Genomic DNA, 26,277 nt, shown 5'->3' with positions numbered 1-26,277 from the left:
ACAAGAGGGGAGCTAGGCTGTCCAAGAAGACACAGACATGCTGTCTTTTCTAGCAACGTTAGACGAGGAAGGTTGGAGGAGAGATTGAATTGTGAGAAGATTGGCAGCTCCTGATCTCTGTTGGTTGTGAAAGTACAAAGACTTCACGTGTTTCTTCTAAGTTGGAACATGGTACTGGCCTCTCCCACAGGAACCACCTCAGATCATCAAGGAAGAACTTGCCTCATTCAAAAGGGACCAGCACAGTAGCTAGAAAAATACTATAAGAAGAGAGGAAAGAAACAGGAAACACATGCAATAAAGTGCACACATTAGAAAAATGTTTTCATCTCAATTGAAAATATGGCATCATGCTACCATAATTCAAAGAACTTAAAAAAATAGAGAGCTCCAAGTAGAAATACAAGAGGTCAGATAAAATAAGGCAAAGTGACAGAAAAAAAAAATGTACTATCAGAGCACAGAAAAGTAGAATAAAAAGCTAAAATTATCACAGAATTGAAAACTACATTGGAAGCAGAATAAAAAGGAATACAAACTGCTGAAAACACTGTAAGGGATAGGGAGGACAGACCTAGAAAATGAAATGGAAATAAACATTTAAAAACAGAAAAAATAATAAATGCAGAAAATAAAGGCATAGTTTGTATCTCTGAAGACAAAGAGGACCAAAAAAAAGAAACAAAAGAAAATCCAAATATGTAATTAAAGAAAACTTCATATAAATAAAGTTTCAAAGTGATGAATTCTAACAATATCTCAAGAAAAATTGACATGCAACAATTGGCACAGAAAGGTATCCTAGAAAAGTTTCTGTACTTTAAAGGTGAAGAAAGAATCCTCTGGGCATCCAGGCAAAATATCATTTCCTCTTTAAGAAGGGAAGGAGAAATTAGGCTAGCCACATTTGTTGCCAGAAGGCAACGGAGCAATGTCTACAAATCAAATATTATACATTGTGCTACTATAAATACCTGAAGATATGCATAATATGTAAGATTTATACAGAAAAAAATGCTGCTGAGGGACGTAAAGCAAGACTTGAGTAAGTGGAAAGGCTTGGTAACTTAAAGATGTCAGTTGTCCCTAAATTTATTTATAAACTTAATGTGATCACAATTTAAAAAATTGTTTTAGAACCTAACAAACTGATTCCTTTTACAAATGAATTTGAGGAACATGCAGACATTTTTGGAAAATAATTTGAAAAGGAAGAGTAACCAGATGTTAAAATGCACTGAAAAGCTGTAGTAATGAGAGCAATTTGATCCTTCCAGGACAGATGAATGGAACAAAAGAGAGACAGGAATTAACTCAAATATATGAGGAAATTTAGCCTATGATAAATATGATGTGATATGAGTGGGTAAAATGGACGGTTATTAAGTAATATGAAGACTAGGACAAAGTAAAATTGGATCTCTATCTCATATCTTGTTCCTAGAAGTCCAGAAGAATAAAAAATGTGAACACAACTATAAAGCATGAGAGAATTTTGTAATCTTGGAGGGGGGGAGTGCCATAAAGGAGATAAACTAGGCCATATAAAAATAAAATTTTTCTGTGGTAAAACCAACCAACCAGCCCACCCCACAAAGTCATATAAATGACAAACTGGAAAAAATAGATGTAACATCCTGGACAAAGACAAAAGTTCTTTAACATATAGAGATCCACAAATCAACAGAAGACTAATCACCCAGTAGAAAAAGGACAACAGGTGTGAACGGTTTCCAGAAAAGAATATATAAATGATTCTTAAATATATGAAGTGTTCAATCTCATAAGAAAAAAGCCTGATAAAATTTTAGATTAACAGAAAATCATAAAGCTTGATAATATGCATTGCTTGTAGGTGTGTAAATTTGTATAGCTTCTCTGTGGAGAACAATTAGGAGTCGATATCAAAATTTAAAGTAGATTTCTCCTTTGATCTAGTTCTACCTGTGCAAATTCATCCTGCAGCTATACTCAATGTAGTTCAAATGACGTAAGTGCAAGGATATTCATTTTGGCATTGTTTGTCAGAGAAAAAGATGGGAATATTATTAGGGAAATGGTTGAATAAATTATGATACATCTATATAGCTGTTAAAAGAATGAGGAAGCTTTACCTGTCCTGATGTGGAACATTAAAAAATAAGTACTGAGTGAAAAATGTAATGTACAGAAGAATGTAATAATAAACAATTGATAGCATTGTTTTTCCAGGGAGGGGGGTTGAGTGGCAGGAAGACTTAATTTTCACTGTAATTGCTTTTCTGCCTTTCAAATTTGGTCCTTGTGTATGTATTACTACTAAAAAAGTTAACATGGATAAAAATTAAATCCTGCTCTGAATGACCTTAAAATGAAAGAAGGCAATGAACAAAGACAAGCTAGGCACATAGTAACAATAACAAAAAAGCAGGTTTTTTAATAGGGAAAAAAAGCAGGCATGGTAATATTGGCATCAGATAAAATTAAATTCAAGGAAAAATATTAATGGAACAAAAGAGAATATTTTGTATTAAAAGCACAATCACTGAGAAGAAATAAAAAGTCATGAGTCTTTATTACTTTATCTAATAACAGTATTTAAGAGAAAGCAAAATCTTAAATAAAAGAAAACAAGAGAATTTGGTGAGTTATTAAAACAAGGACTTAGTACCCAGGAAATTGATAAATGAAGTAGACAAAACTAAGGATATAGAGGATTAAAACATGAATAACTGACAAGTTGTTTTGATAAGTATGTAGAGCTTTGTATTCAAGAATGCACTTTTCAAAAAAGATGACCCAATTGAACATGCACTAAGAAGACAAAAAATAAAATCAGTTAAGTGGGAAAAAAAAATAAAAAAAAACAACACAAAAAGAAAGAATTTAAAAATAGGGAAAAAAGCAGTTAAATGAAATCGACTGATTAGAAAAAATACTACATATCTATTTATGAGGAAAAAAAACAAAGAACATGTTGAACATATCTACCACGTTAGAACAAACATGATACTGAGGCCTCTGTTCCTTAAGCTTGTTTCCAGCTAGTGTTATGACAGCACTTTCCTTGAATACCAGGAACTGACAGAGGAAAAAAAAAAAAAAAAAAGTAGGAAAAAAAGAAAACACCCTTCTCAGTGTTTGAAGATTGACCTGTGCAAGTGCTGTCCTTCAGAGCTTATACATAAAATGAGTTTAGAGGAAAGCTCCAGACCAAAAGTGTAAGAGCTTCCCTGATTCTTTCTGCAAATGCATCTTGTTTTAAAAATGCGGCCCTAGGAATTCCCTCGTTTACACAGATACAAGTGTCCTCTCTTCCTAGGAAATGGTTTTCTTCATGTGCTTTTGGGCCCTGTGTTACATGTCCTGCAGCCAGCAGTCCCTCGCCACAGGCAGCATGATTTGGCTGCTCTCAGTGGTCTGTAGGAGAGCTCTGTGAGTTGCCTTCTTCTCGTAGGGCAAGTTCTGGGACAGCATGTCTCTCAGGTCACCACCAGACAGATTGGGGCAGACATACGTGTTCCCAGTATGCACTCAAGTGTTAACTCTTGTCTCCCGGGAACCAGGAGCAGGAATCGTGCTCCCTGTTGTGCCAGTGAGCAGCGCCAGACTGCAGTACCCTGTTACTGCAGTCCTTTAACTTTCCTAGTGCTTTGAGAACGATGATTTTTCCAGTTATTGCTGGTTGTTCAAAGCTTCTGTGGGGGCATGGAGCCCTGAAGTGTCTCCCCTTTCTATTTTTGAATAGTTTAGATGTCTTTTTCCAGACTCTGGTTGTAAATAAGAAAAACTGGGAAGCACTACCCATGTCGAGTGTATTTACTGCATGGGTGAAACAATGCTGTTGGGGAGGATGAATCATTATGGGGATGTTGGTCACATCAGCCTGATAGCTGAAGAAAATGAAAGAATGTTCATTATATTCTTTGCCTCCCGGATACTGGATCCAACTCTGCTCTTCCATATATCTTCAATAAAGAAACTCCCCTCCCTTTTTCTCCTTTTAGAGAAGAGGATTGATTATACATGAGGGATCCTCTGTTACTGAAGGACAGTGGAAAGGTCTCCCTTAGTTCCACTCCCCTGACCACTGCACAGTTGTTCATTTGGTGATGGCTTCATTTTTTGTTAATGTAATTTTGAATCCAGACATTCGTGTAAATACCTTGTTGAGTAGGTTAGATTCCCTGTTTTCCTGAGCAATAGCCGTATAGCACTCTTTGTTTCTCTCTCTCCATGCCTGACTGAGGGTCTAAAGTGATCCTAAAATAACCATTATGAGTTCAGTAAATAGGGAGGAGGAACTATAAAGATTAACTAGGCACTCTGGGTGACTATTTTTTAAAATTTAGTGTTCATACATGGCTGTTAGGAAAACAAATGTGGTTAGAAGCCATCAGAGATACCACGTATTCAATAATAAAATAATGTAATCAAACCCCTTGACCTAGAGTGCCACTTAGAATTTATCTTAAAGAAATAATGTATATGTAAAGATCTAGAGACAGAAGGAATTTGTAGTAGTACCATGTATAATAACAAAAACTTAGAAACAAACAAAACATCCAAAAATTGGGCGTTGGTTAAATAAATAATAGTAGGCCTGTCTGGGGGGATGTTGAATATGTTCATTATATTTATTGTAGTGATGACTTTGTGACTGTATTCATATGTCAAAATTGATCAGATTGTACACTTTAAATATGTACAACTTGTATGTCAAATATACCTCAATAAAACTTAAAACCAAAGTAACAGTAGGCCCATACACAGTCATACTAAACATCCTTTAAAAAGATTGAGATAAACATTCAAGTAATTAAGTGAAAAGGGCCATATAACTTTTTTAAAAGAAAACTACATGCATATATTTTTATATATATTGTAGAGACTGGATATACATTTAAGTAATAATATTAAAATTGTTCCCATACATCATGCATAAAGTTTAAAATTCATTGAACACCTAAACCTAAAACACTGAATGATAAGAGTACTAAAAAAAACTATTTTTGTAATCTTGAGTGAAACTTCCTAAGCATGACTAGAAAGTCATATAGGAAAAAAGTAGAATTTTTCACACCATATAAGTTTAAAACTTCTCTTATGATGACAGGCAAAACAAAGTAAAAAAGATACGTGCAGACCAGGAGTGAATAGGAGCAGTGTATATACCAAATTGAGGGTTAATGACCATAATTTATCAACAGTTTGTATGAGTCAATAATGAAAACACAACCCAGTGGGAAAAAAAGGCAAAAAATATGAAATGTAAATGATCAGTAAACTTAGGAGAATACACTCAACTTTTCCAGTAATTAGGGATCTGCAAGTTAACTAATGAGGAACAATTTTCCACCTGTCAGTTTGGTAAGGGGAAAGGAATAATGTATGTTTGTAACAAAAAAAAAAAAACAGGGAACTATTTTTTTAGAAAGACAGTAAAAAAATCATACAGAAAAATTTTGGCAAATAATCTGAAAGATGACTAAAAACTCAGGTTAGGGAGGGTGTGGGCAAATAGGCATTGACTGTGGTAGGATTGTAAGTTGGAAGGCAATTCCAAAAGTAGGACTCTGCCTTATAGAAATACTTGTACTGGTGCAGATAAACATGATTGGGATATTCATGGAGGCATTGTTTGTCATGAGGAAAATGGGAAATAACTTAGTTATTCATCAGGGATAATTAAGTAAATGGTAGTTTGGCTGTTCTTTGGAATGCTATGCAGATGTTACAGTGAAACAAATTTATCTGTATCAGCACTGGCATGAAAAAAAATGACATTTTGTAAAGAAAAAATTGCCGAACAGTAACATAAAAAGTCAAATAATGTCAGGACTTTTGAATTTCTTAAGCCTTTTCTGAAAAATGAGTATGGCCTTGTTCTTGAGGTCAAGTTAAAAATTTAAGCCAGCTCCTTTTCTGAAAGCATCAAGAAGATCAGAAAAGAATGAAATGAAATGAAATAAATCCCTGCTATTTACTGACTTCTTCCCCTGGGTTAGGGAAGAACCTCACCAGGGAGATTCTTAATACAGTCTCCTGGGCCTCCCTTGAAACGTGTTGAGTTAGAATCATAGGCTGGAGATAGGAAGCCCAGGAATACGCATAGAACTCCAGGTAAATCTGGTAGCCAAATTTGGAAGCTGTTGCGGTGTGTAAAGCAGAAGGCAAAAGTAAGAACACATACCCTGTCTTTAAGATACTAGGTGAAATAGCATGAAACTGTAATGTAGTTTCTTGTGAGGCAGAATTGGATTAACTATCAAATAGATTAGTGCTGAAATTCTACTGGACCAATGCAGATGTTTCATGAAGGAGGTGAGAAGTGATAACATTAAAAGCTCATTACGTTGAGTAAGGCACTATACTAAGCAATTACATAAATAGGGTAGTTAACATACAACTTTGTGAAAGTGATATCCTCACTTTCCAAACTAGGGAGCAGTTTTAGCAAAGTTAAGTAACATATCCCAAACCCTATAGCTGGAAAGTGTTAAGAAAGGAGCCCTAGAAGACTGATGCCGATGTGCCGTATTATGTTAATCTGTGGAAGGGAGGTATGAGGGTTCTACAAGTAGAAAGGGCTGCAGGAGAAATGAGAGGAAATGAGAAGCATGGACTAGATAAATGAAAGTGGGTGAGAAGGGTAGGTTGGGATGGGGTGATGGTGGGGGGCCTTGAATGCCAGGCTGAGGGGATCCTAAGTGGCAGTTGCTCACAAGGCCTGATATTTGAGGTTTAAAGGGAAATCTGATAACTCAAAAGGCAACTTTTAGAAGTGGGTGTAGCATTTTCTCTTCCAGTTTAACCTCACAGTGTTATCTGCCTGGTTAGAGAGAATTTGTCTTTTGTGTTCGTTGCCATGTCCCCTGAACTTAGAACAGTGCCTGGCATCTAGTAGCCAGTCAGTAAATATTTGTTGAATGAATAGATGAATGAAAGTCAAAATGATCTGTCTGGCTCAGAGTCTATGTTTGTTCTTGATTCTGTTCATTTAATCTCTTATCTATTTTCTCTTTCCTCCCTTACCAGGGCTGATGCCAAATTCCATCTAGAATATTTACATATTATTTTCTTCTTTATGTATTATTTTCTGCAAAGGTCAAAAGTATTAACTCTTTGATTCTCTAAGAACTGTTCATTCACTCAGAATCCCTCTTGTGGCCATCCCTGGCCATCCCTTGCCAGTCTCTCTGCCGGTCATCATGGGTCCTTACCCCTTCCTAGCTGTTCCCTGGAAGTCTCCTGACTGAGCCCCCTCCTCCAGCCTCTTCCCTGATCCAGTTCGTCCTACCCAGCATAACCAGGGGTGCTGCCTTCAAAGGCCACTCTCTTAGATACCTTTATGGGGGGAAGCCCACCTCCTTCCTCAGTTTGCTTTCAGCACTCTCCAGCCTGTCCTCAACACACCTTCCCAGCCTCCTCTCCACCACTCTCCCAGATGGACATTTACAAGCAGGTTTACTTGCTGCCACCAAATATACCATTTAGTTTGTCACCTTTGTACATTTATTCCTTCCCTTCCCCCAACTGGAATGCTCTTCCCTTTCTCTTGTCCATTCAGAATCTTCCCATACATCTTGGAAGACTCTGCTCAGATTCTAAGTCCACTTTTCCTTCCTGGCCAGGTGTGAACTACTGGTCTTTAAGTGTTTTAGGGCAGTGGGTTTTTTCTTCTGTTACATCTTTAAACATTATCGCCCCAGTAGATTATATGATTTTTGAAAGCCTGTGGGTGCTCCATAACAATGACTAGGTTTGGTCATTATATGGATTTTTAAAAGTCAGACATGATGGCAAGATCTATAAATACACCTAGAAAAATCCTAAGGAATCTACTAGAATGCTACTAAAAATATTTATTTAGTAAAGTTGCAGGATTCATAGTTAATATACTAAAATCAGTTGTATTTCTGCATAGTAGCAATGAACAATTGGAAATGAAATGTAAAAAATAATTGCATTTACAATAGCGTAAAAATACTTTGGAATCAAGTTAAAGAAAGAATTGAAAGACTTGTACACTGAAAACTTCAAAACATTGCTGAGATCCTGAAATTAAAGAAGGCCTAAATAAATAGAGAAATAGACCATATTTATGGCATGGAAAACTCAATATTTTTAAGATGGCAGTTCTCCCCACATTGGTCTATAGACTCAACACAATCCTAATCAGAATCTCAGAAGGCTTTTTATAGAATCTGACAAGCTGATTCTAAAATTTACATGGGAAATCAGGTCATAAAATAGTAAAACAATTTTGGAAAAGGACGATAAAATTTGAGAACTCACACTACCTGATTTCAGGACTTACTAGAAAGCTACTACAATCAAGACAGTGTACTACTGACAAATTGTTAAGCATATAAATCAGTAGAACAGAATAGAGTACAGAAATAGACACACAAGTACTGGTCACTTGATTTTCAACAAAGGTGCCAAGCAGTTAATTCAAAGGAGAAAGAATAGCCTTTTTAACAAATGATGTTAGGAAAATCAGATATATGTATGTTAAAAAAATGGACCTTGATTCATACCTTGCACCATATAAAATTTTGAGCTCAAAATGGATCATAGAAATAAAACCTGAAATGATAAAACTTAAAACCTAAAATGATAAAACTTGAAGAAAACATAGGAGAATGTATTTGTAACTTTGAGTTAGGCAAAGATTTCTTAACTAGGAACAAAAAGCAGGAGCTATAAAAGAAAAGAAATGATAAACTCAACTTCATCAAAGTTTAAAACTTCTGTTTTTCAGAAGACACTGAAAGAAAATGATAAAAACAAGTCATAGATTGAAAGAAGATACTTGTAGAGCACATAAAGGACATGTGTCCAGAATATATAAAGAACTCTCAAAACTCAAATAAGAAAACAACCCAGTAAAAAGTGGACAAAATATTTGAACCGATACCACCAGAGAAGAAACATGGATGGCAAAAAAGCACATGAAAAGATGCTCAACATCAATAGTTACTAGGGAAATGCAAATTAAAACCACATGAAATACTACTACAAATCTATTAGATTGAATAGGAAAAAGAAAACTGACAGTACTAAGTGCTTACAAGGATGTGGAGCTTTTGGCACTCTCATATAATGCTAGTGGGAATGCAAGTGGTACAACCACTTTGGAGAAGAGTTGTGTGTGTGTGTGTGTGTGTGTAAAGTTAAACTCACCCTTGACATATGACTCAGCAATTCCATTTTTAGTTGTCTACCCAAGAAAAATGAAAGCATATCCACAAAGACTTACACATGAATGTTCATAGCTGAATTATTTATAATACCCCTAAACTGGAAACAACCCCAAAGTACATCAACTGGTGAATGTATAAATATATTGTGTATCCACACAATGCACTATTGTTCAGAAATACAAAGGAGAAAACTACTGATACATACAACAGTACAGATGAATCGCGAGAACTAAGAATGCTAAGTGAAAGTAGCCAGACACAAAAGACTCACCACTATGTGATTCTGTTTACATATGATATTATAGAAAAAGCAACATATAGCAATAGAAATCAAGTCAGTGGCTGTTCAGGACTAGGACTAGAGGATTGACAGCAGAGGAGCCTCAGGGAACTTTCTGGATAATGGAAATGTTCTGTATCTTAATTACTGTAGGGGTTACACAACTGTATATGTTTGCAAAAATTCACTAAGGATATACCTCAATAAAGCTGTTAAAAAACAGGAAGATACTGGCATCTAAGACTGAGTTAGGTTGGAAAGACAAGAGCAGAAGAAATTCTGTTTTTCTGTTCTATGGTTAGTTCTTATCCTCTCATTATGGATCTTTACCAAAAATTCCTTCTACTCCATCTTCCACTTGGTGGAAGTTCATAAGCAAATGTTCAGTGACTGGCATTTCTCATTGACCCAGATTCATAGTTTGATAGTTATGGTGGTTCAAAATTGACTTGAAGAAAAAGTGGCCAGAACCAGGTGGGGCTTTCTCATCAGTGGTGCCCACTCTTTTGCCAAAGTGGTTTGGTTTCTTGAATGCTCATTAAACACACCCTCATGTACAAGTCTGTAACTAGTCAGTGTTTTGGGGGGAGGGGTGGGGTAGTATGTTATTGGTTTTTTTTAAGTAGGACGTTTCTTAGTGTAGGGGACTGTACATTGTTTGACGTTCCTGACTCCTGGACACTGAATGCCAACAATACTTCCCAGTCATTGTGAAAATCAAAACCACCCCTGCACATTTTCAGATGTCTCAGGAGTTGCAGGGGGAGGTGTAACTGGCTGTGCAGATAATAAGTATATGGTATAGAGTCAAAATCACAGGATTTGGAGTCAGAAACTGATATTCAGATCTTGTCTCGCCTCTAACTAGGTTTGCAAGGTTGAATGTAACAGCCCCTCTGAATCTGGGTTTCCTCATCTGAGCAGTAGGATGGTTGGACTAGATTTCTAAGATACCCTCTCGCTGTCATCGTTTTTGCCTCTGCAGTTTAGTGTAGTACAATGTCAGGACTTCTGTCACTGACCAAGGATCTGGTGTATTTGATACAATGCCCCAAAAAAACAGTTGTTTGTGAGGACCAACTTTGATGTGTTACAGGTTCAGCTTGTTGGTTTGGATGAGGAGAGTTCAGAGTTTATTTGCCGAAACACCTTTGATCATCCGTACCCTACCACAAAGCTCATGTGGATCCCTGACACAAAAGGTGTCTATCCAGACCTACTGGCGACCAGTGGCGACTATCTCCGTGTGTGGAGGGTAAGCAGAATGCTTGATTAGCAGCCAGATAGTTGGGCTTTCTTAGTGTCACCTGTTGTTAGCAGCATGGTGTCCCTGAGAATGGACTGGGGTTGGAGGCAGTGAGTGCCATTGCAGCCTGGGAGAAACATGTGGCAGTGTGTCTGTACTGACCTTGTTTGGCTCAGCAGATTTTCTAGTGAATCTAGCCAAGATTCATTGAAGTCTTGATGCTAACTGCAGAATCAGCACTGTTAAATCTGAAGCTCAGTTAAACTTGATGTAAAGAGGACATCCTTCTATGGGGATGGGGATACTTGAGGCGGCTTCTGTTTACAGCCAAGATATTTTGAGTAAATTAAATAAAATACCAGGCCACTGATTCTGGTAAAGTCTGTGAATGGAGCATGGAGTCTTAACCCCGCCTCTTGACTGAGGTCATTGGCAATGGCATCTCCTATGGCCCAGAGGTAGTGCCCAGCCAGGCAAGGTGCAGAGATTGTGGCCTGGGTGAGGTGAGACGACCTCCCTCTAGAAAGGTTTAGGAGTCAAAATTTAGAAAGCAAAAATAGGCAGAGGACAAAGTTTGGAAAGAAGTAGTATCATTCTTTTTGATAAAATGTCTGCCCTCGTAGCCCCTACCTCCCCACCCCCAACCCCCATCTCCATGTCTTACATTTGCCAAGATATTGTCTAAACAGGGCTTTAAAGACTTTGTGAGGATAAGACTGGCTGATTTCTCATTATTGTTTCTTCAGGTTGGTGAAACAGAGACCAGGCTGGAATGTTTGCTCAACAATAACAAGAACTCGGACTTCTGTGCTCCTCTGACCTCCTTTGACTGGAATGAGGTGGATCCTTATCTTTTAGGTAGGGGAGTTAGGGAGTGTGTATTCCATCCAGTTAGAAGAAGATATAGCTTTGGGCCAGTTTTTAACCAGGGGCCTGAAGTGCATGTGTCATCCTAAAATGGGGCCAAGTGAGAAATAGCAGGTTAAATATAGTATGTGGTTATTAATTCATCATATGGAGTTGAGCTTTCCATGTGTGTGTATCTTATTTCTCCAGTTAGAGTCTAAGGCCCTAGGGTAAAGATTGAATACTAGAGTCTATTTTTGTGGCTTTCAGTAACTTCCTATGTTCAGAAAGTGTATGTGGGTTTGTCCCCTGGGCTAGAGAGATGGGTAGGCTCCAGCAGGGAAGCTTGCTTGGGAACTTCCCTGCCCTCAACTCCTGACTTGCACTGGTTGTTTTCAGGAACCTCCAGCATAGACACGACTTGTACCATCTGGGGACTGGAGACAGGGCAGGTGTTGGGGCGAGTCAATCTTGTGTCTGGTCATGTGAAGACCCAGCTGATTGCCCATGACAAAGAGGTAATGGTGCTAATCCTTTTCTTTTTTTTCAGATGCTTTCTTTGCCTTTCTGGGATGTCAAACTGTTCTCTCGGACTTGTGCAAATTACTTGGGAAATCATAATATAATGCCGAAGTTTTCATGTCTAAATTGAAAATAGTAATATGTCTAAACAGTGGAACTCCAATGCAAACACTTTTTGGGCCAATATAAACAACTTACTTTGCATTCTACTGTTGTTGTTTTCATATCAGAGATTGCTGTTTTTTGAAATAGTAAATTCTCTGTTGGACAAACTAGGAGTTGATATAATTTAAAAAGAAATCTTAGAGTAGCTCCTATTTCAGAACACATTGATTTGGGGGAGGGGTGACAAAATAGGGGGAAATATAAAAAGGGAAAATATCCTGGCAGACAAATCTAATTCATCAATTTTTTCCTAAAAGTGTTTTATGTAATTCTAGTATATTCACTTAGTACTTATATTTTTTAAACTATTTTATTTTGATGGTAATATTTCTTCTGCATTTATCGGTATTTCTGAGGAAAGCTATGATTTTGTTTAAATCAAAGCATTCTTTTGGATGATTTCGGAAAATGGTCATGAAATCTTTTCCTCTTAGAGCTATTGCTTGCTCTTGGTACTCTGGTTCCCTTTAGGTAGTGTTTGCTTTTCTTTTCTACCTTGCTCTGCCCAGCTAGGGGTGTAAATATCTGTACAGAGGAAAAGAATGCTTTGACTTTAGGTCAGAAACTTGAGGTTATCAACAGAATAGGAAGCTGGTTACCAGGGTATCATTCTTAGTAAGGGGTTGTTGGCTTTTTATACTTCTAAGGGTGTAAGATCTATTATGAGACTGCTGGACTTGGTCTTCTGGAAAACTCTTGGCATCAAGTAGAACAAGTTGCTATATTTTAGTTATGTGACAACTTAGCTTGCAGTTTTCTGTCAGGCACTGGCAGAACCTAGAAAATAGAAACTACTCTTAAGTATTTAAATTGAGGGGATTTAATCCAGCTGTTGGTTACTCAGATAATGGTAAAGCTGAGAAGCCACAAAGGTAACAGTGAGGTAATCCAGTGAATGGGAGAAGCAGGAAGCTGCTGCTGTCTGTAGGTGGGTGTTTCAGTTTGCTAAAGCTGCCAAAATGCAATATACCATAAATGGGTTGGCTTTTACAATGGGGATTTATTAACTTACAATTTACAGTTCTTAGGCTATGAAAATGTCCCAGTTAAGGCATCAACAGGATGATACCTGGACTCTGCAGACAGGCTGCTGGCATCCAGGACACCTCTGTCACATGAGAAGGCACATGGCCGGTGTCTGCTGGTTCTTCGCTCCCAGGTGTCATTGCTTTCGGCTTCTGGTTCCAGAGGCTTCTTCTTTGGGTCCTCTCTTAGCTCTTCTGGGGCTTTTCTCTCTAAGCTCTTTTGGCTTTTTCTGTTTTTTATCCTCTCATAAAGGACTCCAATAAAAGGATTAAGACCCACCTTGAATGGGGTGGGTGACATCTCAAATTGAAATAACCTAACCAAAAGGTCCCATCGACGATAGATCTGTACCCACAGGAATGGATTAGAAGGATACGGCATTTTCTGGGGTACATAACAGCTTGAAACTACCACAGCCGGAGAGGCCAAAGGAGTAGCAGGGTTCTAGAGCCCAGGGACTGGATTTACCTAGCAAAAGCTAGAACCGTGGAGACACAGCTATCCCAGAGATGTTTCTTGGAACAGAGAGGGATATGTACCTTTGCTTCTCCCTTCTTCCCACCAGTGCCTCCCGTTGGCTGACTGCAGCCAGAGCAGCAGCAGCCGTGGGACCTGCTACATGCCACCTGTGGGAATCACTCTCTGTGATACAGAAGAGAGCAGGGGAAAGATCCAGGATCTCACAGCATACAGGCCCCGGACCAGCATGCTGGCCTTGAAGGAGTGAACACAGGGTAGTTGCTTGGAGAGAAATAGTAATATCTCTTAGCAGTTTTGATTTTTCTCATTTATCTCTCTCTGTCAAAGTAAAGACTTGTTTGCAGGGCTCTCTTTGCTGCCTGGTGGATTGGTGTGGAGGAGGTTCAGTATATTTGGGAGTTTCACCTTCCCTTCATTTAGTGTGAAACATACTCATGGAGCACAGATGAAGGTGCAGTCACTTAAGCCAAGAGCCCCTTAGGTACTTGGCCACATTGTTGGTAAGCATCTTAGTGCTTAGTGATGCTGCTTGTAGTATCTGTTCCTGGAAGTTACTGAGAAGCCCTTGTGTACATATTCACTAATTTGTCACATATGTGATCTGTTCCTGTCTGCTGCATGCCTGGCACCGTGGAAGGGGGGCACACATTGGTAAACATGCCGCTGCCTTAAAGTAGCTCCCAGTCCAGTGCTGGACCAGGCATTGCTCTGTCAAGTCTGTCAAGCTTGTGCACCTCCTTGGACAGAGACGTATATTTCTTCATGGTCAGCCGTAGTAAAAAGAATTTATGGGGTTGAATACATATATATGCTTATTTGGCAGTGTCCCTTAGCAGGCAGAACCTCAAGAAGGCTGAAGCCCCTGTATTTAGTGAGAGATTCCTCATATGTCCTCAGAAGTTGGCTTCATTATTATGCTTGATCCCAGAAGATGGATTTGTCTGGATTCATTCTTCTTTTTCTGTGTGTCTTTCTTTCTGCTTGTCTGGTTCTGGCTCTATTCCTCTCCCTCAGGCCTTTTCTCTGAAGCTCCACATTACTCGCTGCCTCTGTTTTTTTTTTCATGGACATTAATGGTGCAAGTAATAAATGCAGAAAAGAATAATTCAGAACCTAGATTGATTCACTTATGAATAGAAACCAACTAGGAGAAGAAACAGATCATGTCCTAGGACAAGAGATGATACTAAACCTGTTTGTGAATATAGGCACATCTCAGCCTCTGGCAATTCAAAACTGCTGTTGCCCCTTTCTTGCAAATGAGTCTCAGATCCAGATTTCACCAGCTTGGTTGCTATTAGGCCACAGGAGCACCAACACAGAAGGGCTGCTTCTGCCTCTCAAATGGATGATCTCAGCCTTAGTGTAATGGACCTGCCTCTGACTGCACACAGGTGGAAGCTACCGAAGCCCAGGAGATAAAAGTGCCTAACATAGAAGGAGGTAAGTGGAGCCCAAACATTGTCTGTGGGCATTGGAACCCAAGAGCTCCAACATCAGTGGCTTTCCGTAGTATGGCGGAAGGTAGCCACTGGCTCTGGCTTCCACAGAGCCTGCCTGAACATACAAAATACTTGCTCAGAAGTATGTGTGCCTTGTTGGTCAGCAAGGTATGTGCACTTTGTTTTATCACAGGGGCTGGAGGAATGTGGGAAAAAGCCAACCAGTTTTTATAGAAGAATGACCTTCATTCTTTAGAAAGCCATTGATGTTAGAGCTCTTGGGTTCCAGTGCCCACAGACACTGTTTGTGTTTCACTTACCTCCTTCTGTGTCATGAGCTGGAGTTTAGAAGAAGTGGAGATGGCAGATGTCTCTGCTACAGGAAAAAGAGGTGATGAATCGGAATCTGATTGAAGCTTCTTACTCACCAACAGGTCTACGATATTGCATTTAGCCGGGCTGGGGGTGGCAGGGACATGTTTGCCTCCGTGGGTGCTGATGGCTCAGTGCGGATGTTTGACCTCCGCCATCTGGAACACAGCACCATTATTTACGAGGACCCACAGCACCACCCACTGCTTCGTCTCTGCTGGAACAAGCAGGACCCTAACTACCTGGCCACCATGGCCATGGATGGAATGGAGGTGAGCACCCCCTTCAGACTGACATCAGCTTCCCTGCCCACTGCTTAGTAAATCTAGAACAGTGGCTCTCCACCACGCCTCAGGGGACATTTGGCAGTGGAGACATTTTTCTGTTTGACAGCTAGGGGCATGCTACCAGCTAGGACAGTCTCTCACTACAGAAAATGGTCCTGCCTCAAATGTCAGTAGTGCCAAGATTGAGAAAATTCTCAAGACTGAGAATGAGCACTATGTATTAAGAATATTTAATACTTGTAGAGTTGGACTTGGAGCCAAGAAAAGCAGTATCTAAAGAGTAAACTAATTCATATATGCTTATGGGACCAAGTAAAGAAACAGGCAGTTTTCCCCTTCTGTAGTCTGGACAGATTCTTCCAACTTTAACAAAAAGAGATAGAAAAGGCAACTCTTTCCCTTGATAAAGTGGTGAATTGTGGGTAGAGACGATGCATTGATAAACTTTGTTTTGGTGAAGCCAGCACCTTTGCTTATATACCAAACTCTGCTGTGTTGGGGTGGAGGGATGGAGTTCATTCTGTCCAGCTGAGCATGCACAAGTACCTAATGGGACTTAAAATAACACCTCGTGGGTTATCCAAAGTCACACTACCCACACCTGCGTCTCCCTTCCTCCTCTCTCAGTCTAAAAGCTCTGTGTTGCTTAAAATACACACTATAAACTGCCCATGACCTCTTTGGATTCCTTTTCCTCAATCCTATAACTACTTTTGGGACAGAGACCTTAAATGACAAAGTTATGAGAAAGTCATATAATGTATTTTTCTTGTGCATTTGTTTTTTGGGTTTTTTTCTTGCCACACACTGACGTTCCTGGGCTGTTGTTATTTCTACAGGTGGTGATCCTGGATGTCCGAGTTCCCTGCACGCCTGTTGCCAGGTTAAACAACCACCGAGCATGTGTCAATGGCATTGCCTGGGCCCCACATTCATCCTGCCACATCTGTACTGCAGGTAGCCATGGAGGGGGGGGGTGGCTCGGATATGGGGGGTGGGTAAGGACACTTCCACTTTCTTCTTATTTCCTCTTCCATTATGGAGCCAAAGCAGCAGTGTAATTTGGTGGTTTTCTGCCATTTCAGCATTAATTGGAAAAGCATGAAGCTTTTTGTGTTTTTGGCTCTCTGCTCCTGCCTATTTGTTTCATGGAGGAGCAGTTAGGGCACCCACTGCCTTCTGTACTTCAGGTGGTGATCTCACCTCTTTGTTATTAGCCTTTTTCCCATCAAAGAAATCATCATTGTTAATAGCAGTACAAGGCCCCCAATAGAAGCCCCATCTTCTTGTTGGCTGCCTTTTCCTGATCACTGCTATTCTGAGTCCTTCAATTAAAAGAAGTATTGCTAAAGTGTGCTTGGTTGAGGGCTGAGGAAAAGGAACTTAGTGCTTTAGAGGTGCTGAATGTTAAAAACAATCCCCCAGATCTCTTTTGACAGATTGTCCTAGGGAGGAGGCTCTTCCACCTGCCCACATGGTTCAGTCTTGGCAGGAGGCCAGTGTTGCCCACAAGCAGCCTGACCTGTTAGGGCTTAGTGTTTTCAGGTCCCCTTTGGATCAGGGATGGGCTTTCACATCAGGATGGGCTGATGAATCTGGGGATACTGTGGCTCTGAAGTCCCTTGACTTTTTTTTCTTCTTTTAAATTAAGAATTTATCATTTTGATTATAAAAGTAATATGGTTCCATTACAGATAATGTAGGAACCAGAGAAAAAAAGGCAGAATCCCTAACCTTGTCATTCTAATATTATCACAGTTCTAATTTTGATATATTTCTTTCCAGCTATTTTTCATATGCTTATATATAAATATATGTTTAAAATGATTAGCTTCCTTCTGGTGTTTCCCATAGCCCCTTTCTTGGGAATTTTTTTTTTAATAGCACATTTCCACACAGCGCTTGACTTAACTCTGTCATCTGAACCACACTGCAGTGAAGAATAAATAGCCATAAAACATGGAGAAGAAAAACACATTCAATCGAATCATCAGAGAGAGGGATCTTTAATCACTCAAGTATTTTCAGTGGCTAAAATTGGTATCTTTGGGGGATTGTTTTTTATCCCATTATCCTTTCCTGATGCCTGATCCAGCTGAGAGTTGCCTCTAAATCCCATTCTAATGTCCTAGCCCTGGTGCAGTAACTAGAGTCTGGGGAAGGGGGATTCAGGACCTAGATTGGAATCCCAGCTCTGCCACTCACTAGCTGCATGGCCATGTGGTTTGGGGCACGTTCTTTAACATTTCTGACCTTGGTTTCCTCATCTATAAAATGGGGACTTAAAATAAGATCTCCCTCATGGGGTTTTTGGTGAGCAAGTGCTTTATAAACTGTGACTCCCTCCCTAGATGCAGGGATCATTATCCTCATTTCCAGAGTTGTGAACTTGCTTGCTGGTCTCCCTTGTCCCTAGCTGATGACCATCAGGCTCTGATCTGGGATATCCAACAAATGCCCCGTGCCATTGAGGACCCTATCCTGGCCTACACAGCTGAAGGAGAGATCAACAATGTGCAGTGGGCATCGACCCAGCCCGACTGGATTGCCATCTGCTACAACAACTGCCTGGAGATACTCAGAGTGTAGTGCTGGTGGCACCAGGCCCATGAGGCAGGGGCTTGTGTGTTTCCCACTTCTGCCCCACCCCCAAAGTAAGAAGAAACTTGTTTCCAGTGGCCAGTATGTCTTGTTGCTTTTCACCCACTGTTCAGAAGCTGCTCCAGGAGTTCCCGGCCAGTTGTCCATCGCTCTCTGTGCCGGACTCAGTGCTGTGTGGCGCCTCCTCAGCCCAGGGCTGAGTTTTAAGATTTCTTCTCCTTTCCTGTTCTCCTTTGGTTCCTCAATTAAAAATTTCTGTATATTTGTTTGTCACCTGTTGTGTTAATGAGTATTACAGGCACTGGCTATGTTTGTATTCATCTGCCCCAGATGTGTCTGTCGGCTGCCCAAGGCAGCAGTCCATGTCCTGTCCATGTTTGTGTCAGCACTTAAGTGGGAACAAATACCAACTATGAAGTTATCTTTCTTCCTACTCTCAGTGTCTTTAACAGATTTCAATTTTGTATATTTTTTACCTATCGGGCTAATTTTTTTATGAAAAGAATTTTACTCTCCCTGGTTTCTTCTTTGTTTCATAGTTCTTCCTGTTTGCATCCTCCTCTCTTCCCTCAGTGCCTGGAGCTGGCACTGGGCCCTGACCCCATGAGCAGTTTGCCTTCTTGAATTATTGCCTGAGTGGTATGTTCCTGACCAGGAGTCCCAAACCGCCTTGGTGCTCTGAAGTCTGCCGACTCATCACACCTCCTCTCAGCCTGGCTCTTCTCGAGGGCATTCCGGGCTCCCAAACAGATGCTTGAAGCCTTTTGTTACACCTGGCAGTACCTCTGTCTGACCCCACTGTTCCCTACAGGAACATGTTAGAGCTGAGATAGTCAAGCTGATTGGGGTGCATCTTTAGAGAGGGATGGTTTCCAGGAAGCTGAGCTTATTTCCAGTATATAGTTTCAGAGTCTTGTTTTTCCCTCAAAATATGAGCTCCAGTCTGGTCCGTTTCATGTCTTGAATAATTGGCAAGAATGATCTGTAAGGTGAACTTAGATTTTTCTATTTGTTTAGTTTTCTGTGACTTGACTTGTGGTATATTGGCACTCTTTGGATTGAGTGCTCTGAGGTGAGAGTTCTCTTGAGAGGTACACAATCTGTATTTCTAACCCTGAACCAGATCCCTTTTAGAATGTGGGAGACTGTCAGCTCCTAGTGAGAAGTGAATTAATCAGCTGTAATAATCCAGCAATGGATGGCTACAACAGAATCGTAGAATCCAGGGTCAGCTAGTTAAGAGTTCTGCCCGCGACTGTCTACACCTTCCCCCTGTGCATTTTAGGTCTGAGCAGTATTGGACTTCTGGGCTGCAGTCGTCTGTGTTGACTTACAGGCTGCAGGTATGTTTCCGTTATGCGAATGAGTTCCATGGAGGGGGCTTGTGTGTGATTCCACTGATAGATAAGTCTTGGGGGCAGGCAGAGTTTGGGAAACATTCTGGGGGGAACTTTGCTGAGCTCATCATGCTCTGCTAAGTGCTCTCAAGTTTCTGAGTTGATCATCTGAGATTGGGAGAGTAGCAGGCAATAAGGCCAATGGTTTTATCTACTTAGTCTTTCAGCTGCTCTTGGAAAACAAAACAGTTAACTTTGTTCTTCTGAGTCTTTAATCTCTTTTGGTTGTGTTTTCCTTTTCATATGTATTATTGTATCCCAAAAGTCATAGCACTTTGCTTTATTACCCAGGGGCTTGCCCAAAGAAAACGACTCTTTTTCAGTCAGAGTATTTCCTCTTCCACCTTTTTACTTTCTGGTTCTGACTTGAGGATTCTAGCTTACCATCCTGCTTGAGGTTGGCTCACTGCATTTACCACTGGATTTGTACCAGGTCATTTGGAGATGTAAAATGGGAAGTTCTTTGTCAAAACCCTCTTCTGCTTGTACTTGTTTTTGATAATGGTTTCAGGGTCCTTCTCTTAAGGGTAGCACTTCTAAGCTGATGGTTGCTCACTCTAAGAGGCCATCAGCTCCTTCCCATGGAAAAGGGTCTGAAATGGAGGTCAGAGTGGTAGAAGGGGCTGGTCCTGTTGGAACTTGGTAAGCCTGAGTTGTGAGTTTAGATTCCTTTCTTGATCTGCATTTAAACATTTAAACCTGGTCTGAATGGTAAGAAGATATGTCAACTGGAACCCAAAACAACCTTGGTTGGGGTGGGAGGGGATTACTTAATTGTAATTAGAATATATTTGGGTAAGGAAATGGACAGTGTTTGATGGTGGTTGTTTTTTCCTTACCCACTGGACTCCCGGCCCTATCATCCATCCTTAGGCCCTACAGCTGTGGTCCTCCTGTCAGCCCACCTGGGGCCCAGGTGTGACTCCCTCTCCTTACTAAGCAAATACAAGCATCCTGAAAGTTGTTGGGTTGCTGTATGGTGAAATCCCAGTGCTCTTATCCTCCTTTTATGCCACTGGCCACATGACCTCATGGCTGAGGAGGGGATTTCTGTGTCTTGGGATTTAGAAAGCCTCTTAGCAAGCTGTACCCCAAGGAGCACAGCTCTGTTGGAGTTTCAAAAGCAAGTGTCTGTTGAATTTGTTTAGGTACTCATATTGACAGCCAGAGAGAATGAGTGGCTCTGGGTCTGCTCTCCTCTGGTGAGAAAAGGGCAGCTGCTGGGATTTTGCTAGGAGGGCCACATGGCAGCACCTCTGTTCTGCTTTGGCTTGCAGCGGCCCTTTGATGTGCTCTTGGGAGACTGATCCAAAGCTGCCTTTCTCTTTCCTGGTCTGCTCTGAGGTGCCAAGTAAATTACACCTCAGGTCTCCACCATTGCAGAGAGCTGGTGAAAGGGTACAAGTCATTCAAGGGCTTGAGTGTTTACTGTCAGGAGAGTTGGAAACTTCTCCTTCCAGGGAGGAACTGGCCTGAAAGTTAAGGCTTGAAGAGCCCTTGAAAGATATTTGATGACTGGGTGAGAATTTCTCATCAGAACCAGGGTCGGCTCTCAGAAAACTGGCTAAGATTCAAGAAAAAAAATTCAGAATCCTATAAGGTTGGGACTGAATTTTTAGGGAGAAGATTTAGGATGTGGGAGAAAATCAGTGGTAAGTGTTTCTTTAGATCAAAGGAGGAAATAGTGGGCAGTGGAAGTCTGAGGTAGGGAGGCATTCAGGGTGCATTGCCTGGCTGTGGAGGAAGCCTGTGCCCTTGGCCCATGTCTGCCTGCCTGGACCACTAATTGGGCATCTGTGATGATAGTGACTGTGGGGACAGGATCACTACTCAGAGCATAGGGAGCCCTTTCCTGCAGCAGTTGCAGCCATAGGGGATGTTGGTCATAAAAATCTGCAAGCTTTTGGAGTGCTCTGACCATCCTAGACCATGACACTTTTGTCTAGGTTTGTACAGAGCAGAAGCAGCACAGGTTGTAAGCACTCATGCTGACTTTTTCCCCCTCCTTAGGATCTTCTTTTCTTACCTTTACCTTCCTACTCCTTCTTTGCTGTAGATCCTTTTCCCTGCTGCAGCCTGGGCCTTGAATCCTTAGATAAGGACATAAAGGAGCTCGCATATTTCCCAGACATGGGAGGGCCAGCCCAGTACCATCCTTCCACCTTCCCCGGATTGAAATACGGCTTTGACTGCCTGGCTTGGGGGGAGTGTGACGGACAGGCATGTGCAGGATGGGAGACCATTCAAGTGGAAGCCCTGAAGCAGATTCTTTCCTTGACTGGCTGCACTCCAGGTTAAGAAAGGAGGGTCATGCTTAGCACTTAAATTGAGTTTTCCTGGGGAGAAAAACTGAGCTGAGCAGTCACTGTGAAGCCTGGGTCACTGTGAAGCCTGGGTTAGGCTCTCAAAGAATCGTCTTCTCTGTACTGGCTAGGCCAGCTGCTAAGAGTGGTTAGCAAAGCCTTTCCCACCTCTCCCACCTGCACCCTCTTCTCTGTAGTTGTCATTGCTGCTAATGGTAAAAGTCAAATGTGTGGCCATGCGGAATGGGCCAGGTCCTCTCAGGCTACTTTCTGGATGTGAGTTTTAAAATATGGAAGCATGCAGGTGCCTTTGCAAAGGGGCTTGGACTGGTTATCAAACCAGAAACAAATAAGCTAAAGAAAGTTTGAACTCAAAAAGAAAGATATTGGCACAAGTCTGTTTAACAGCTGGAAAACTGACCTGTACCCTCCTTTGTGACAACCTGGTGAATATGAACTTCTGATATCTACTAGTTAAAAGAAGTGTTCTCACCTTGGGTCGATTGTGGTAACAGTATGTTATGAAACTTGAGTATGAATCATTTGCTTTGGTTCTGTGTATTTTATTATCCCTCTGTCAATGACTTTCCCTCCTCCCTCCCCAAAGTGTGAATTTGTAGCATGATTGTATAAATCTCTATGTAGAAAATGGAGATTTCTTGTTCCTGAAAAGTTAAACTCTAGCCAATCAGTTTCTGTCCTCTTTAACCTAGTGTGTCTGAACTTTGCTTTCTTCTTTATATTTAAACTTTCACTCTGTACTAGGCTTTGTGGCATCCCATGGTCAGGTGGAGAGGAAGCTGCCCCCTGAAGAAATGTACTGTCATCATTTTTCTTTTTTAAATATTATTTTCACAGGACTGATTATACACAGGAATTGTAATAAAATTTCTTAACACTGCTGTGAAACCATGATAAGGAATCTCCACTGAAGGCTACTGCAAAGGCACCTGAAAGTGGAGTGTTACATCTATGACTTTATTTCTTGCTTCCTAAGTACATTAAACCTAATTTTCACCCTTTCATTGTTTCAACCCCCTGTATAAGTACCATATTTTCTGCCCATCATACTTTGTAATAAAACTTGAACATGTATAGATTGACTGAATTTCTTCTTGTAATGAATTCAGTTCTTTCCACTCTGCTACTGTGTTCCTGTTCCAAAGAAAAACACCTTGATCTTCACTAGGATTAGACTCCGCCCCAGCCCTTCAACACTCGTCTCACAGCCTGACCCATGCCTTTGGTCTCTCACTTGTTATTCAGTTAACAAATCATGGAGGACCTACTCCGTGTCAATGGCCATGATGCTCAAGTTGCTAGCAGTCTGTCAGCGGAAGCATCCAATTAAATATTTGCAGTGTTGTGCAATAAGAGGGGGGTGTTCAGGCAAACCAGTGGGAATAGGTGGTGAATAAATAGTACTGTCTCCGACAAGCCAGCAAATTAACACAGTGTCTGGAGTAACAACCAATGTCATCTCAACGCATGTTCAAACATAAAATGATACCTTCAGCCAGTCTTTAGCTCTCAAGCTCATTGTTGGTTTTTAAAGTGGTTTTGATGATCCTGACAACCAGATTTCTAGAAGTGACTCAATCAACTGAATTAATCTTGAAAAAGTAAACTTTAAGACTGAGAAAGTAAAAATTTGCCCTGACATTCATCACAGACAGATGCAAATAAAACCAACTGCGAGTTAACAGAAAACAGCATTTCTCCCAAGGACACACTGCAGCTTAAGTGTCAAGCAACCTTCTCAGTAGCTTTTTTTTTTTTTTCCTTTTCACTCATGTAGAGAATGTTCTCTAAAATCATACATTGTCAGAAAGATTGCTGTTTGACATATCAGTAAGAATGAAGCGTCACACTCTTGATTGGGGGAGCTAAGTCATTTTGACATGGAGAAGCAACTTTGATTTCCAACCTAGATGTAGACCTTCAGATAAAAGGTGTTTTTTGTTTTTTTTTTTTTTTTAATTAGAGAAATTGTGAGTTTACAAAACAGCCATGCAAAAAACACAGGATTGCTGTACATGTCCCCACCACCAACACTTGCATTGGGTTGGACATTTGTTACAATTGGTAACACTTTTTTTGTAATTCTGTTTTTTTAATGGTAGTTACATTTGTTACACTTGATGAAAGATTATTAAAGTAGTACTATTAAAATTATCCATAGTTTACCTAGGGTATTTTTTCCCCATATTCCCAATCTATAATTATTGTTATTTTTTTTCATGCATGACTTCATTACTCATCTACTTATACGCTGGATAAAGGGAGCGTCAGTCACAAGGTTTTTACAATCACATGCTCACATGATAAAAGCTATATAGTTATACAATCATTGTCAAAGATCAAGGCTACTAGATTACAGTTCAACAATTTCAAGTATTTCCTTCTGGCTCTTCTGATACACTAGAAAATAAAAAATACATAATGAGTCAGTAGTCATAATCATTTGTCAAATCCTAATTTATCAGTTACACCTCTTCCCTCTCATTTGAACATTCTCTCAATCTTCAGGGATATCTGGGCAATGACCATTTTAGGTTCTTCGTGCTGGAAAGGGGTATCAATCTTATGGGGTATAGGAATGGAACTGGTTGATTTCTTGGAAAGACTGGTACCTCTGAGTTTCAGGGTTTATCTGACATAGAAACAATCTGGAGGCCCTAAGTTTCTGAAAAAATAAACTTAGTAAGTAATACATGTATAGAATCTTAGACAGAGCCCAGGGTATTTTTTAAGGTTTTCAGGAATACTGTTGGTTGGGGCTTGGCATACAGTAGCAATTTGCAATATGTGGTCGAAGCTTGCATAAGAGTGACTTCCAGAATGACCGCTTGACTCTGTTTGAAATCTCTTAGCCACTGAAACTATTTCATTTCTTTCCTCCCTTTTGGTCCAAGAAGGCATTCTCAATCCCCTGATGCCAGGGCCACAAGGCTCATCCTTTGTATTCATGTCCCACATTGCCATCAGCTTCATTCGTATCTCTAATTGAAATCTGATCTCTTTTTCAGCCTTTTTTTCAACAGTTGCTGTATGAGGTAATGCTGACTTTCATAGCTGCAGAACTCTAGCTCTGAGTCTCAGGTGTCACACAGATACCTAGAGTTCCAAGAACTACCAAGTTATACACAAAGAGCACAGCATTTCAAAATTTAGAATAACAGTTAAAACTCAGGAATAAATGTGACTGCTGTAAGAGCTTACAATCTAGGAACCTTTACAATGAGACTTACTGAACTTTTTGTATCCTTAATCATCGATTGCCCAACCCCTGCTCACTTTCTCCTGTTAACCTATGCTCTCAAATTCAATTCTCAGAGATTGCTCATTATAGTTAGTTTATATTAGTGAGACCATACAATATTTGTCCTTTCACTTCTGGCTTATTTCATTCAACATAATGTTCTCAAGGTTCATTTACCTAGTTGCATGCCTCAACTTTATTCCTTTCTGCAGTCATAACAATGTTTCATCGTATGTATACACCACAGTTTGCCCTTCCATTCTTTAGTCGATGTACCCTTAGACCACCTCCATCCATTAGCAGTCGTGAATAATGCCCATAAACACCTGTGTGCCAGTGTCTATTTGTGTCCCTGTTTTCAGTTCTTCCAAGTATATACCTAATAATGGAGTCCCAGGATCATATGGCAACCCTATACTTAGCCTCCTGTGGAACCATCACACTGCCCTCCAGAGGGGCTGCACCATTCCACTTCCTTACGTACTGTGATTAGGTATAGCTTCCACATCTCCAGCACTTGTATCTGTCTGTTTATTTTTAAAACAGTTTTATTCACACACCATACAATCCATCCTAAGTGTACAATCCATGGCTCCTGAAGTAATCATGTTAGGCATTCATCACCACAACCTATATGTGAACATTTCCATTTTTTCTGCAAAGAAAGAAGAGAAAGAAAGAAAAAAAGGATAAACAACAACAACAAAAATCCCATAACCTTCCCTTATATCCCCTTTATTGACATTTAGCTTTGGTAATATTGCCTTTGTTACGCTTAATGAAAGAATATGACAGTGTTACTGTTGACTATAGACCGTAGTTTGGATTCATTGTATTTTTTCCATATACCCTCCCATTTT

General features: G+C 40.3%; 1 protein-coding gene across 1 annotated transcript in view; it reads left to right on the top strand.

Moving 5' to 3' along the window:
* Positions 1-23,263, top strand: part of DCAF7 (DDB1 and CUL4 associated factor 7) — a 32,211-nt gene extending 8,948 nt beyond the window's left edge. The window contains exons 2-7 of the mRNA XM_037809139.1: positions 10,565-10,723; positions 11,461-11,572; positions 11,960-12,078; positions 15,630-15,839; positions 16,694-16,811; positions 18,271-23,263. Coding sequence (XP_037665067.1) covers positions 10,565-10,723; positions 11,461-11,572; positions 11,960-12,078; positions 15,630-15,839; positions 16,694-16,811; positions 18,271-18,443 — 891 coding nt within the window. The 3' untranslated portion in view covers positions 18,444-23,263. The remainder of the gene's footprint in view (positions 1-10,564; positions 10,724-11,460; positions 11,573-11,959; positions 12,079-15,629; positions 15,840-16,693; positions 16,812-18,270) is intronic.
* The last annotated feature ends 3,014 nt before the right edge of the window (positions 23,264-26,277 follow it).

The sequence above is a fragment of the Choloepus didactylus genome, chromosome 18, assembly GCF_015220235.1.
Source record: "Choloepus didactylus isolate mChoDid1 chromosome 18, mChoDid1.pri, whole genome shotgun sequence".
In the NCBI taxonomy this organism is placed as follows: Eukaryota; Metazoa; Chordata; class Mammalia; order Pilosa; family Megalonychidae; genus Choloepus; species Choloepus didactylus.
The sequence above is the reverse complement of the archived record's forward strand: the minus strand, read 5'-3'. Positions and strand labels throughout refer to the sequence as shown.